The sequence below is a fragment of the Dendrobates tinctorius genome, unplaced genomic scaffold (assembly GCF_039654945.1).
Source record: "Dendrobates tinctorius isolate UK_male_01 unplaced genomic scaffold, ASM3965494v1 ptg000196l, whole genome shotgun sequence".
Classification (NCBI taxonomy): Eukaryota; Metazoa; Chordata; class Amphibia; order Anura; family Dendrobatidae; genus Dendrobates; species Dendrobates tinctorius.
The window spans coordinates 21,780,675-21,796,644 of NW_027361863.1; the positions used below are offsets into that span (position 1 = coordinate 21,780,675).

Below are 15,970 nucleotides of genomic sequence, written 5' to 3' on the forward strand. Positions count from 1 at the left end.
TGGCTGTGCCCACCATGCGAAAAGTAAGCAGAACATTTGCGGATGGTACCCACGGTCCGGAGGAGAGGAGACTGTACTCCGGGCACCATATCCCTGTAAAAAATAGAATTAAAAGAAAAAAATTGGGTTATATTCACCTTCCGTCGGCCGCCGATCTTCTCTGCACCTCTCTCCACGCTCCCGCCACCTTCCGGTCCCAATAATGCCTAGCGCGAATGACCACGATGACGTCGCATCTCGCAAAGCCGCGACGTCATCGTAGTCATTCACGCTAGGCATTACTGGGACTGGAAGATGCCGGGAGCGTGGAGGGAGGCGCGAAGAAGATCGGCGACCGTCGGAAGGTGAGAATAACAATCTTTTATTTTTATTATTTTTTACATCCTATCTTTTACTACTGATGTTGCATGGGCGGCCTCAATAGTAAAAACTTTGTCAAACATTGCTTGACGAGTGTGACCAACCTGTCAATCACATTTCCAAACGATGCTTGAAATCGCTTGGAATGCGCAAGCATTCTGCAAACGAAAAATGCTTGTTTTTAGCGGGAAAAACGCATGCGATTTCGCATGCGTTTTACCGGCGGCGGGAATTGCGGAAATGCCGCTGAAATTTCCGTGCCAATTCCGCAATGTGTGCACACAGCCTTAAAGGCAATTGTCAAAGATCTTTGCAAGTTTCAGACAAGGATCAAAGGGGAAGAGTTAAAAAAATATTTAAACAATCCTCAGTTGCGTATATCGCCAAGTGTATAAGAAATTGTCTTCTCTTCCATAACATTTTTCTTCACACCATGAGTCTGGCAGAGGAACAAATTCTGTCATGCTGGCGCCTTAGCTCGAGCTGAGGGTTGTGGCCCCACTGTGCCACAGACCAGACTACCCTGGAAGGGGCGTGACTACGACAGCTGCCTTGGTCTTCTCTGGAGCCTCCTATGGTGAGGTCAGGGTTGTGCGGCAGGCAACTGCCAGGTGCCACTCCAGGGTGGTGTCTGGCTGTGACTGCTGATTCCTCTCGGGGACAGGACACCTGGTCAGGTGCGAGTGACAGGCAGGCTGAGACACATTTCAAGCAGGCACGGATGAGACACAGGGCAAGCAGGCACAGCTTGATACACTGGCAGGCAGGCACGGCTTGGAGACTCAGGGCAGGCTGGCACGGACGAGACACAGCAGGCTGGCACGGCTTGGGACACAAGGCAGACGGGTACGGCTTGAGACACAGGGCAGGCGGGCATGGCTTGAGACACAGGGCAGGCAGGCACGGCTTGAGACATAGGGCAGATGGGCATGGCTTGAGACACAGGGCAGGCGGGCATGGCTTGAGACACAGGGCAGGCTGGAGAGATGTATGACAGAACAGGGTTTGACCTGTTCACACAGGAGGAGCAGGTACCAGCAGGAGTGCAGAGTAGGCGGAGCTGCAGGAGTGCGGAGTAGGCGGAGCCACAAGAGCACGGAGTAGGCAGAGCCGCAAGAGTGCGGAGTAGGCGGAGCTGCAAGAGTACAGAGCACAGACAGGGAGGACACAGGGAAAGACACAGCATAGAAAGAGGCCAAAGACAAGGAGGCAGGGGTAGGACAGAGTTCAGACAGGGAGACAGCAAGAGACAAGGTACAGGGTCCAGAAAATCCTGCCTCCTGGAGAGCAGAAGGTTAGGTATAAGACAAAGCTAGGACAGAGACACAGAGACCAGGATATTCTGCCTCCTGGCGGGCAGACAGAGAATATTAAGCAAGGCTAGGAGTATTCCTCCAGAGAAGGAGGAGATACCCAGGAGAGGACCTGGCAGGCTCAGTAGGAAGATACTAACTGAGTTTAGACATTGCACAGGCAATGTTTCAGTGGGTGGGGCAGACCTAAATAGTAGAGGGCTCTAGGTAATAGGTGAGGGACAAATTAGACAGGTGCACCCTGACTGCATAAGACCCAGAGAGTTCTGGCGCCGCCCCCCTAAACACACAGGAAACATGCAGGAGAGCAGAGGAACAGAGCATAGGGCTGGCAGCAGACAGAATTCACAGCATGACCTGGAGCAGTGAGTAAGTTGGTGTGCGGGAGAAGGGAGGCCATGCAGTGATGCCAGCAGGGTTGTTACAAATTCATTGCCTTTCCATGTGAAGGGGTCCACAAGAAAATGTGTTATATAATTATCTCCTATGAAAAGATAGTTTTCAAAAGGAGAAAGTGTCCTAGAAAAGTACACAAAGTCTTATCACGATTTTTCGGTGTTTCATCCGTATTCTTTTTGCTTAATAGATGTTTATTAGTACTTGCATATGATACATAAAATTGCTCCATGTTCAAGAAGACCTCATTGTCAGGTAAAACATTTGTCATATTCATAACACAAATAAGCTTTTACTCCATGTGACTTTTCTGATGATTAACGAGATCTGATTCCTCGTTAAAATCCTTCCCACAATCTGAACATGAAAATGGCTTCTCCCTTATGTGAATTCTCTCATGTCGATAAAGATTTGATATACGTGTAAAATATTTCCCGCATTTTGGACATGAATATGGCTTCTCTCCTGTGTGAGTTTTCTGATGGCTGAGAAGATTGCTTTTTGCTTTAAAAGATTTCCCACATTCTGAACATGAAAATGTTTTCTCCTGTGTGTGATTTTTCACATGTATGGTATAATAGGTTTGATTTGCAAAACATTTTCCACATTTTGAGCACGAATACGGCTTCTCCCCTGTGTGACTTATCTGATGCATATCAAGATGTGGTTGAGATGTAAAACTTTTACCACATTCTGAGCATGAATACGGCCTCTTTCTTGTGTGACTTCTCTGATGCTTAACAAGATGTGGTTGAGTTGTAAAATTTTTACCACATTCTGAACATGAATACGGCTTCTCCCCCGTGTGAGTTCTCTCATGTATAATAAGATATGGTTTATTTGCAAAATGTTTCCCACATTCTGAACATGAATACGGCTTCTCCCCTGTGTGAGTTCTCTGATGAATAACAAGATTTGATTTCCGGTTAAAATATTTCCCACATTCTGAACACGAATACGGCTTCTCCATTTTGTGAATTATCTGGTGATTAACAAGATAAGACTTTTTGCTAAAACATTTCCCACATTCTGAACATAAAAACGGCTTCTCCCCTGTGTGAGTTCTCTGATGTGCAACAAGAAAACATTTCTTGTTAAAACATTTTCCACATTCCGAACAGGAAAATGGTTTAAGTGTTGACTTTTTATTACCCCATCTAATAATTTTATTTTGTTTATCAGTGTTTGATGAATCAGAAGATGAAGGTATGTCTGGGGTAATGGCGGGTTCTTCATGTGTAGCTTGTCTGATATCAGGATTATCTGCTTTACAATCTGATGTCTGATATCCCTCTGATAACCTGGTATCGTCATCTGTCAAAAAATAACACAAATTTTACTATTTTTGAATAATAAAACCTTAAAAGTATGCTGCTATTGAATAACACTTAAGCTGGAATTTCTGTCAAAGCCACAGTTGGTCAGGTTGTAGAATGTGCTAATGATCTTCTGTCTATACAGTATAGTTCAATCCCTTACTGCTTATACATTTTCACAAGACATTAAAGGGAATCTGTCACTAGGTTTTTGCTATGTAATCTGTGAGCAACATGATGTAGGAGAAGAGACCCTGATTCCAGCTATGTGTCTTTTGCTGGTCTGCGTGCTGTCTTTTTGATACAATCTCTGTGCCCTCTGCTGCGGATCTAACAGTGCTGGCAATGCTGAGCCCTATATAACCCAGCCTACATCACTGATTGGCTGCTTTTTGACTACACTGTATACCGAGAGAAAGCTGCTAAGCAGTGGTGTGGGCGGGGTTACATAGAGCAGTTGACCATGAGGCACGAGACATCTAGTCCTATAGTGCTCCCTTCATTTTTTGACTATGCCAATCAAAGCTCAGGAACTAATGTAGCAATCTCAACCACTGCCGAACTGCGATTGGCTGAGTTTTGGAGGGAGGGGTAAAAGTGCACGCTCCTAGTGAACATATTGGAGAAACACCTATTTGGCCTGCAAGTAGAGATTTCACATAATGCGCTCCAAAAGCAACAAATGTGAATATCTCTGTAATGAAGCGACACAGTGCAAAATGGAAAAGAGCGGCAGAATGAGGGGAGCTCAGGGATTTTCTTAAGGTGTTTGACTACATTTTTTAGCAAGTGATAGGTGCTGCGTAACCCTCCCCTAAAACCAGAATTATCCTCATTTTTTCTATAGATCTAAATATACAAAGGTCCAGCACATATAGTATTTTGATGACAATTAAATTGGTTCTGACTTGCCTTTGGAGCCCGACCACCCAACCCCATATTCAAGAACATTACTTGCATAAATAATAGCAATTGATGCACCACAGTGACTTAGATATACCAAACAGCTGTTAAATCTGAGTTCTCATTCTATATAATGCAATACCATCCTATTTCGTTGACTCCTTTCTGCTGTGGCCAAATTTTATGTTTACACCTTCAAATTTTCCTTCCCTTTCCATGACGTCAGTATAGTTCAATGCAGCGGCGTGGGGGGGCTGGGGCCCTAGGCAGCTGCCTGGGCTGCCTGCCCCTAACGCCGACCCTGAGTGCCGGAGGCAGTTCCGGGCATTGACATGCGAGACTCATGCGAGTTTCTCGCAAGTCTGACCCCGATCTAACTGAGATCTTTTTAAAAAATAAGTACACCCCTGCGGAGTGGGCCATATTCAATATTCTTCCACAAGATCAGTTTGTAAGGCTTTCTGTTCAGCAGCGCCGCATTTTATTTGTTTGGGCGGCTACTACCCGCAAAAGTATTTTACATCTATGGGTATTACCCTACTCCCTCTTTGAGTTTAATTACTAAGATACGCCAGGCAATTCATGGTTGCTTCCAATTTACAGTCTGGTACATGAGAGAGCCAATTGATGGCAGAACTCATGTTAGGCTTGATCGATGTTACTTTATGAAGATATGGATGTGTGCCAGGGAGGGGGTGGGGAAGTTGGTTATAGTTATAATACACTGTTTAGTGCTCAAAGTACGGTGAAAATCTGTTGGTTATTTTTTTGATGTTTTTGTACTCTTTGTTTATTGTTCAATAAAGACGGTTTATATAACAAAAAAAAAAAAGTACACCAGCCTCTTCAGGTCTGCTAGATTTAATAATGTTGCAGTTTATGTTATGAAATCTGCTGAGAGATCCACTTTAACAAATTCAATGTGTCTGTAATCTGCATTGTGTGGCCATTACTCACCCGAGCTGTTATCTGTAGGAGTCTCCTCGTTACACCGCCTCCTCTCCGGGACATCCATCGCCTCCGTTTTTATTATGGTCGGAGCATTACTATTGTTCAGATCTTCTTCCTGGTTCAAAAGCTGTGAAATAAATATGATGAAAGTCACAGATACTTGGACGCGTCACATGGAATAATAAAAAAAAAACAACGTCGGAGCCGCAATCTCAGGGTTACTGAGCCGAAATCTTAGGAGTGAAGTGGTTCCCAGCCGTCAGACCCCAATGATCAGTAGTCACCCACCGTTCTATGGATCAGAAATAATGTTAATTTAGGAATATGTCTTTAATGAGCAGGACGACCAAAAATAACATTTCAGCAAATAGTGCAGGTCTCTAGCACAGTGCCGTAACTAGAGTCTGATGGGCTCCAATATTTGGACAGGTGTCCCCCATCCTGAATAAATAAATATTACATCCCTTATCCCTGGCCCCCAGCCCGCAGCCTGGTATATGTCCCCTGCTCTGCCACTGTTCTTTAATATATAGAAAAAATAAACCGCTATTCTCACCAGGGGCATACATAGAAGTCATGGGGTCCCGTAGCTGAAGTATAAGGCACTCCACAGTCTTCCATATATTATAGTGCACAGCCCATAGTCCACCATATAGCATAATGCACCCCCATATTCCTGGATATAGTTTAAGGAACTTTCCATAGTCATCCATAAAGTAAAATGCACCTTGTAGTCATCTATATAGTATAATGCATGTTCTATAGTCATCCATAAAGTATAATGCACAGCCCATAGTCCTCCATATAGTATAATGCACAGCCCATAGTCATCCATGTAGTATAATGCACAGCCCATAGTCATCCATGTAGTATAATGCACAGCCCATAGTCATCCATGTAGTATAATGCACAGCCCATAGTCATCCATGTAGTATAATGCACAGTTCATAATCATCCATGTAGTATAATGCACAGCCCATAGTCATCCATGTAGTATAATGCACAGTCCACAGTCACCAATATAGTATAATGCACAGCCCATAGTCCTCCATATAGTATAATGCACAGTCCACAGTCACCAATATAGTATATTGCACAGCCCATAGTCATCCATATAGTATAATGCACAGTTCATAGTCCTCCATATAGTATAATGCACAGCCCATAGTCATCCATGTAGTATAATGCACAGCCCATAGTCATCCATATAGTATAATGCACAGCCCATAGTCATCCATGTAGTATAATGCACAGCCCATAGTCATCCATGTAGTATAATGCACAGTTCATAATCATCCATTGTAGTATAATGCACAGCCCATAGTCATCCATGTAGCATAATGCACAGTCCATAGTCATCCATGTAGTATAATGTACAGTCCATAGTCATCCATATAGTTTAATGCACAGTCACCAATATAGTATAATGCACAGCCCAGAGTCACCCATGTAGTATAATGCACAGCCCATAGTCATCCATATAGTATAATGCACATCCCATAGTCATCCATATAGTATAATGCACAGCCCATAGTCATCCATATAGTATAATGCACAGTCACCAATATAGTATAATGCACAGCCCATAGTCACCCATGTAGTATAATGCACAGCCCATAGTCACCCATGTAGTATAATGCACAGCCCATAGTCATCCATATAGTATAATGCACAGCCCATAGTCATCCATATAGTATAATGCACAGTCACCAATATAGTATAATGCACAGTACATAGTCATCCATATAGTATAATGCACAGTCACCAATATAGTATAATTCACAGCCTTTAGTCATCCATATAGTATAATGCACAGCCCATAGTCATCCATACAGTATAATGCACAGCCCATAGTCATCCATACAGTATAATGCACAGCCCATAGTCCTCCATAAAGTATAATGCACAGTCCATAGTGATACATACATGGGGTCACAGGGGGTTTTCGATGGTCCCGCTATGATATGACTCCCATCCCAGACTGGTTTGGCGGTGCTCGGTGGTACGGGGGCTCCGCCGACAGTTTGTGAAAGCTTGGAGCCCTCGTACATTCATCGCTGCAATGCGGTGGCCTAAGGGAAAATGGCCGCCGAAGTTGGCACATGCGCAGATTGAGATATCGGCACCAAGATCTCGGGATGCATGCGCCGCCTCAGCATTTTCCCGTCGCATCGCAGCCATGGAAGTCCGGGCATTCACAAAATGTTGGTGGAGCCCCCGTACCACCAAAGCACGGGCAAACCAGTCTGGGATGGGAGTCATATCATCACCCTGCAGCGTCAGACCACCGAGCACCCCCTCTTCCCAGCCCAGGGCCGGCAGAATCGCCTGACTTCTGATGCCACCACACTACTGGAAAGTACATTCCGACTATAAGACACACCCCCATTTCCCCCCAAAATTTGGGAGGGGAAATAGTGCGTCTTATAGTCCAAAAAATATGGTACTATTTTTTTTTGAGGATTTAACATTCCTGTGAATCACTAGCCTAATATTTAGTTGTTACCCACAGTTTTTTAGAATTGCTTCACAGTTACGTTGCACAGAGTCACCCAACTTCTGGCCTCGGTCACCTGTTATTCCAGCCCAGGATGCTTGGACTACATCCCACTATTTTTTGGAATTTGTTGGCTTTAGCCTCAGAAACAGCATTTTTGATATCACCCCACAAGTGTCCTATCAGATTAAGGTCCGGCCATCCATAACCTCAATTTTGTTAGACTGGAACCAAGATTTTGCTCGCTTACTGGTGCATTTAGGGTCACTAACTGAACTCCACACTGCTATTATATTGAGCACACCGCCTTCAGTTAATTATTCTAATACACAGACTCAAAAACTTACATCACATGAATGCCGAGTTTGGTGGTTTTCTTACAATCTACTGCACCAACGGGTAAATTATGAGGTGTGGTAATATAATTTATACTAAACAGGGATTCATCTGGTTATATTGGACTGCTACTATTTTGAACACTACTGTACCACATCGTGTACTGGAAAAATGGGAAAAAATTACAAGATAAGTAAAATTGCAAAAAAAAAAAAAAAGTGCAACTCCACAATTGTTTTTACGATTTTTAATTTACCAAGATCACTAAATGCCAAAACTGACTTGACAATATGACTCCCCAGGTCAGTATGAGTTCAAAGATACCAAACATGTATAGGTTCTTCTGTAAAAATACAAAATTTGTAAGAAACAAAATTGCTTATGTCTCCATTTTCCGAGGCCCGTACCGTCTCCATTTTTTGGAATCTGGGGCTGTTTGAAGCACACGACAGCTGATCAGATCATCTGTCCAATGCGGTGAAAGATGTGAACTCAGTGCCACAGCCCACATTAAATACCGGAACACGACCAAGGACGTACCTATACGTCCAAGTTCGTGAAGGGGTTAAAAAGTGTTTGTTAAGGTATTTTGGGAAATGAGTGCATCCAATTACAAAGAGCTGGTGGATGAAATACTCATGTGCTACCACAAGCTTGGGGTACATGTCTCTTTCTCCATTCCCACCTCGACTTCTTCCTAGAGAACTGTGCAGCTGTCAGTGATGAACACGGAGAGAGACTCCATCAGGACATTGCTGCCATTCAGTAAAGGTATCTAGGTAAATGGAGACCAGCAATGTTAGGAGAATACTGCTGAACAATCAGGAGAGACACTCCAGAGCTGTGCTACAAACAGCAGCCAAGAGAAATGGAGGCTGGCAATGTTAGGAGACTACTGCTGAACAATCAGGAGAGATGCTCTAGAGCTGCGTTGCAAACAGCAGCCAAGAGAAATGGAGGCTGGCAATGTTAGGAGACTACTGCTGATCAATCAGTAGAGACGTTTTAGAGCTGCGCTAAAAATGGCAGCTGAGAGAAATGGAGGCCGGCAATGTTAGGAGACTACTGCTGAACATTCAGGAGAGATGCTCTAGAGATGGGCTACAAATGGCAGCCAAGAGAAATGGAACCCAACAATGTTAGGAGACTACTGCTGATCAATCATGAGAGATGTTTTAGAGCTGCGCTACAAATGGCAGCTGAGAGAAATGGAGGCTGATAATGTTAGGAGACTACTGCTGAACATTCAGGACAGATGCTCTAGAGATGGGCTACAAATGGCAGCCAAGAGAAATGGAACCCAACAATGTTAGGAGACTACTGCTGATCAATCAGGAGAGATGTTTTAGAGCTGCGCTACAAATGGCAGCTGAGAGAAATGGAGGCGGGCAATGTTAAGAGACTACTATGAACATTCAGGAAAAATGCTTTAGAGCTGCGCTACAAATGGAAGCGAAGAGAAATAGAGGTGGCAATGTTAGGAGACTACAGCTGAACAGTCAGGAGACACTCCAGAGCTGCGCTACAAACAGCAGCCAAGAGAAAGCGATCAATTGGACACTGCAATAAATGTAGTTATTTAGTATGTATTTTGGCCCATGTAATGATTGTCATAAAAATTCCCAATAAATGTGTGGGAGCTTTTTGCAGATTTCATTTTGCAACGATAAATTGTGAATTTCATGAATGTCATTGCCCCACATCTCCTATCTTAAAAACTAGAACTCATGATTTAGTGATATTTATTTATTTTACTCATTTATATAACATCATTAATTCCACAGCGCTTTTCAGTCATTATTGGCACTGTCCCCATTGGGGCTCACAATCTAAATTCCCTATCAGTATGTCTTTGGAATGTGGAAGGAAACCGGAGAACCCGGAGGAAACCCACGCAAACACAGGAGAACATACAAACTCCTTGCAGATGTTGTCCTTGGGGAGATTTGAACCCAGGACCCCAGTGCTGCAAGGCTGCAGTGCTAACCACTGAGCCACCGTGCTATGGTAAAATTCTGTTTCCTTATGGTGATAACCTCATTTGAATGTGTAGAGACCCAGTCCATATATCTGAGCATGCTTGCCTTGGCACTGCTTTACATTACCAGTATGTTTCTTTCTTTAGTAGTCCACCACTCGCACAGTCGCCGAGGACGGCTTGTCTTCAGAGGGGAATTATGCAGTGACCCAGTCCAGAGTGTGTCTGTCCCTTTAAGTAATACTGAATTGTGAGTAGCTTCTGTACACTACTGCTCACTCTCTAACTGGCCCTCTACATTATTTGTGAGCTGTAATTCTCCATTTCTAGTCACCTTCATTTTAGATGCAATGCATTTCTCGTTTGCTGTGTTCTGTCACCATCTAATGGTGAAAGTGTACAATGACTGAATTATTGTTTTGTAAGGATCTGAGATGTGAATTTGGTCTCCTATTGGCCAGCTCCTAGTCACATGGTCAATAGGATGAGCTGTTTTTCCAGGCAAGTCTAGAATGTTCTTTAGTCTGAGGGATGCCTTCAAGGAGAGCAGAACACACGTGGAGGAGGTTTTTACCTCAAGATCTCCTGCAGACGTAAAAGCCTAAGTTCCCTCTAACCTGTACAGACATCATTCTATTTCTGACAGGATTCACCACATCTAAAGTATTGCTGACAGGATTCACCACATGTAAAGTATTGCTGACAGGATTCACCACATCTAAAGTATTGCTGACAGGATTCACCACATCTAAAGTATTGCTGACAGGATTCACCACATGTAAAGTATTGCTGACAGGATTCACCACATCTAAAGTATTGCTGACAGGATTCACCACATGTAAAGTATTGCTGACAGGATTCACCACATGTAAAGTATTGCTGACAGGATTCACCACATCTAAAGTATTGCTGACAGGATTCACCACATGTAAAGTATTGCTGACAGGATTCACCACATGTAAAGTATTGCTGACAGGATTCACCACATCTAAAGTCTTTATGACAGGATTCACCACAGTATCTACATTCACCTATTAGTACTTGTGCACGTGCCGTGAGACACTGTGGAGATAGCCCCAAGTACAGTTCTGTAACCTCCAACTGCTGCGTCTACCTCTCTCTGTAAAATACCAAAATACATTGTCCAGTGCTCTTAAAGCTCCAGACCCCAATCACATCTCAGCATCTAAGGCCTGTTTCACACTTCAGTTTTCTATGTCAGTTAAAATCCGCCAAAATGGCGTAAAGCGGATCCGTTGCTAAACTGATGTGAATGGATGCCACCGGACCGTTTTTGTGACGGATCCGATGAATGAAGAATTTTAAAGGAACCGTAGCCCGGGGGGGAATAGAGGAGAGAGAGAGACAGAGAGAGAGACACAGAGAGAGACAGAGAGAGAGACACAGAGAGAGAGACACAGAGAGAGACACAGAGAGAGAGACAGAGACACAGAGAGAGACAGAGAGCGAGACAGAGAGAGAGACAGAGATTTTTTTTCCAGCCGCCAGAACAGACTTTAGGGTTAAATTTCAGGCTGAGTGAAGTCTTTCGGGCATGCGCAATGTGAAGTGCGGATCCTGCCGCCCGAAAAAACGTTACACGCTCCATTCGGGCATGTCGGCGGATGTCAAAATTTTGGTGAATCCGCAAAAAAACGGATCCAACGGATGGCCGTCCGTCATGATCCGCCGGTAATGCAACTTAATGGGAAAAAAAACGGATCCGCCAAGCAAAATGGCGGATCCGTTTTTTTTTGCAAAACGGCGGATCTTGACTGATGGACAAAAACTGAAGTGTGAAACAGGCCTTAGTGTGAACTGTAATTGCCGTGGACGACCCATGAGAGACTGCTCCTTATTTGTTCCAAGTTATAATTCCCGTTCCTGCTGAAGTAAAAGCAACTGTTATCCCCGAGACCGGTGTGTGTCATAATTCCTTCGGCTGCGGACACCGTGTGGGGGTGGATAGCAGGGAATGTTCGGAAACGTCATTACAAATGTATTTACAAAGATTTTGTGAAAATGGGTTGAACAGTGTAGAGATTGGCAGAACACATGACCTGCACAGCCTCTTATAGATAGGATTCCTACATCCGTCTCTCCACCTACCGGATGATCCTGTGAACGGTCCGGAGGTCCGGGATGTCTCTCTGGCGTCGTCCTCTTACTGGTTCTTACTGTAGGGAACACATAAGGAAATCAATTCTTTCTTTCTATAAGTAATTTAGGGATTAGACACTTTGGGAAACTCAATGCATATTACTCATAGGCTTTATTACAAGTTTTGCTTTGTTTTTGCTCCTTCAGAAGCCACATCACATTTTTATGACACATCTACTGATCACACGGTGCTGCCATCATTAACATGGAGGAGCATGTGACCAGAGACATCAGAGATCTCATCATTGGTGGCAGCGGTGACTGAAAAACTCATCAAATCTTCTGTTCTAATGTTTGATGGAAAAGGTCAAATGTCTACAGTATGTAGACCAGGGAACGAGCAGTGGGGTTCAGTAGGATGGATTTTACATAATTTATATCCTTCTGAAAACTTTTTTCATTTTTTTTTTTAATTCTTCAGTGTCTGGTCAACCCCTTTAAGATGTTCCTAAAGTACCCAACCCCTTTAACAGATGTGTGTGTTTAGTCCTGTCTATTACCTGGTGATGTGCGGGGATGGGGAGCCTCCATCATGACGTCCTTGTACCGATCCTTGTGTTCTTCTAGATACTCCCACTCCTCCATGGAGAAGTAGACGGTGACGTCCTGACACCTTATAGGAACCTGAGACATACAATGATACCGTCATCCCCCGATCCCTCCATAATGTCCCAGCATTCCCAGCAGTGTCACCTCTCCAGTCAGCAGCTCAATCATCTTGTAGGTGAGTTCTAGGATCTTCTGGTCATTGATGTCCTCATGTATTTGAGGGTGCTGTGGAGGCCCCGGGATTGGGCTCGTGTTTCCTTCCCGTCCTTCAGACCCAGGAGCCTGACAGCGATCATCGGAGGTCTTCTTCACCACCGTGTAATCCTGTTTATGGAAAGACACATTTATAAATGTCACTAGAGACATAACAACAGTCTTTCATCTCTCCAATTACAGTTGTACTCAAAAGTTTGTGAACCTTTCAGCATTTTCCATACTTCTACACAAATTTAACTTAACACTTTATCATGTTTTCGCAGAAGTCCTAAAAGTAGATAAAGAAAACCAAAAACACAAGGGAGTAAAAAAAATATTAATTTTTTTTATTTTAAATAAGGAAAATGATCCCAAATCACCTCTGTAAGGCTAGTTTCACACTTGCTTTTTTTTGCAGCGCGTTTTTCCCGCAAAAAAACGCATTGAAAAAACGCATACAAACGCATACAAACGCTGCGTTTTTTCAAGCATTTTTATGCGCATGCAGGAAAAAAAACGCAGCGTTTTTGCGCGTTTGTATGCGTTTTTTGTGCGTTTGCGTTTTTTTACAGATTTTGGAAAAACCCCACAAAAAAGAAAAAACAACCATTCAACAACACACAAGACCAATGGGACTTCATTGTGGGTGTGGTATGTTAATATATAGACCCTGTCTACAGTATTCTTCACATTTGCTTGATTCTTCTCGTGACCATGGATCTGCGCTGGAAGAGTTTTCACTTCAACTTGGATTTGGACATCGCGATGGCTCAGGCGTATGCAGTTGCTTGCCATGAACAAAGGAAGAGAGAGAGGCAGCGAAGACGGCGGCGTATGTGGATACATCCGATTGTTGAACTCCGGGAGAGCCGTGGGGCATACCACACCCTCTACAGCGAGCTCCAGTCAAACCCGGAGAAATTTACAGATTATATCCGGATGTCCCACGAAAGTTTCATGGATTTGCTTGCTCGTGTCCAACAATCCATCCGGAGACAGGACACACAGCTCCGTCGTGCGATTCCTCCTGAGGAACGGCTACTGGTGACATTACGGTATGTTTTAAAAACCAAGGGGTGCGGTCTGATGTTTTTTTTTTAAATTTAGTATTCAAAACCTTGGGTAATTAGTTTTCGTGAATGTACTAATATTTTATTTTATAGTTTTTTAAAATAATATACATAAATATTAATTTTACTTCTTTGTCTGTTCACAGATTCCTGGCGACTGGAGAAACCCTATCTTCACTACACTTCCAGTACCGTATTGGAATCTCTACCTTGTCTGGAATTGTTGCTGACACCTGCCGGGCTCTCTGGAATGTTCTTTGTCCAGAATTTATGCTCCTGCCCACCGCTGAAAAGTGGATGGAAATTGCTGACAAATTCTGGACAGTATGCAATTTTCCCAACTGTTTGGGAGCTGTTGATGGGAAACACATACGGATCATCAAACCCCAAAGAACGGGATCTGAGTACTATAATTACAAAAAGTACTTTTCAATAGTACTCATGGCGATTGCGGATGCCGGATGTATGTTTGTAGCAGTGGACATTGGAGCATTTGGCCGTGGTAATGACTCACAGGCTTTTAAAAACTCAGACATGGGCCGGAGGTTGTATGGCAACCAATTTAATTTCCCTATGCCACGGCCTCTTCCCCACACCGAAGCTCCGCCACTGCCCTTTGTAATGGTTGGCGATGAGGCTTTTCAAATGTGCGGAAACTTACTGAAACCCTACTCCAGCCGGGACTTGGACCACACCAAAAAAATATTTAATTACAGGCTGACCAGGGCCAGAAGAACTGTCGAGTGTGCTTTTGGGATTCTTGTCTCCAGATGGCGAATTCTTGGCACGGCCATTAATCTTAAACTTGAAACAGTCGATGAGGTGGTGAAGGCCTGTGTGGTTCTACATAACTTTGTGATGGCTAAAGAGCACCCGACCTTTGAACTGGACGATGATGCTCCTAACCCATTGCCTGAATTCACTCAGCACACTCTCAGGTCATCCATTGAAGTTGGCCAAATGAGGGACCAATTTGCGGCCTACTTTATTTCTGATGTAGGACGGGTGCACTGGCAAGATGAAATGGTGTAATGTTTTTGTTTGTTTATGGTAATAAAAAACCTTATTTGATACCATTACTGAGTGCACTATATTTTTTAAACTCCAATTAAATAAAAAACTTCCCATGTATAACTGAATTTTTTGATGTTCACACACCTGGGCAGGTAAATACACATATGAGTTAAAATGCAGCATTGCTAGTCTGCGTGAAATATATTGGAACGAGCAAAGCTGCAGGCCATGAATCAGGAAACCAATTTTTTTCAAGAGAAAATTGTGCAACTAGTTGAAAAAAAAGTATGTGATTTTCTCAAAACACAACCCTCAAAACCCAACCCCAATGAAAGTCCATGGGGAATACAAGTCAGCATTGAGTGGATGAATGTAATCTGCTCCATTCCAACTTACAAGTTATTACACTAGGCCTTGGAATGACTGTACTAGGCCGTGGTATTTCAAATATGAGTATAGTAGGCCTTGGGCCTACTAGTATAGTCATATGTGAAATACCACGGCCTAGTATAGTCATACCAAGGCCTACTCGATTTTTACCAACTAGGATCTTGTTTCACGAAAAACAAACTGGTGAAACTTGACAAGTTTCAACAGTTTGTTTTTCATGAAACCAGATTCTAGTTGGTAAAACTAGAGTTATTACACTAGGCCTTGTAATGACTACACTAGGCCGTGGTATTTCAAATATGAGTATAGTAGGCCTTGGGGCTAGTAGTATAGTAATATGTGAAATACCACGGCCTAGTATAGTCATACCAAGGCCTACTGTAATAACTCGATTTTTAACAACTAGCATCTTGTTTCACAAAAAACAAACTGGTGAAACTAGAAAGAAACTTATTTTTAAGACAAGTTTCAACAGTTTGTTTTTCATGAAACCAGATCCAAGTTGGTAAAACTCGAGTTATTACACTAGGCCTTGGTATGAC

At 43.3% G+C, this 15,970-nt stretch overlaps 1 protein-coding gene across 1 annotated transcript in view; it reads right to left on the reverse strand.

Annotated features, from left to right (window-relative positions):
- Window positions 1–2,242: 2,242 nt before the first annotated feature.
- Window positions 2,243–15,970, reverse strand: part of LOC141056101 (uncharacterized) — a 97,221-nt gene continuing 83,493 nt past the window's right edge. The window contains exons 10-14 of the mRNA XM_073552756.1: window positions 12,904–13,083; window positions 12,711–12,834; window positions 12,160–12,227; window positions 5,246–5,366; window positions 2,243–3,383 (exon numbers count right to left, since the gene is read on the reverse strand). Of these exons, the coding sequence (XP_073408857.1) occupies window positions 2,362–3,383; window positions 5,246–5,366; window positions 12,160–12,227; window positions 12,711–12,834; window positions 12,904–13,083 (1,515 nt within the window). The 3' untranslated portion in view covers window positions 2,243–2,361. The remainder of the gene's footprint in view (window positions 3,384–5,245; window positions 5,367–12,159; window positions 12,228–12,710; window positions 12,835–12,903; window positions 13,084–15,970) is intronic.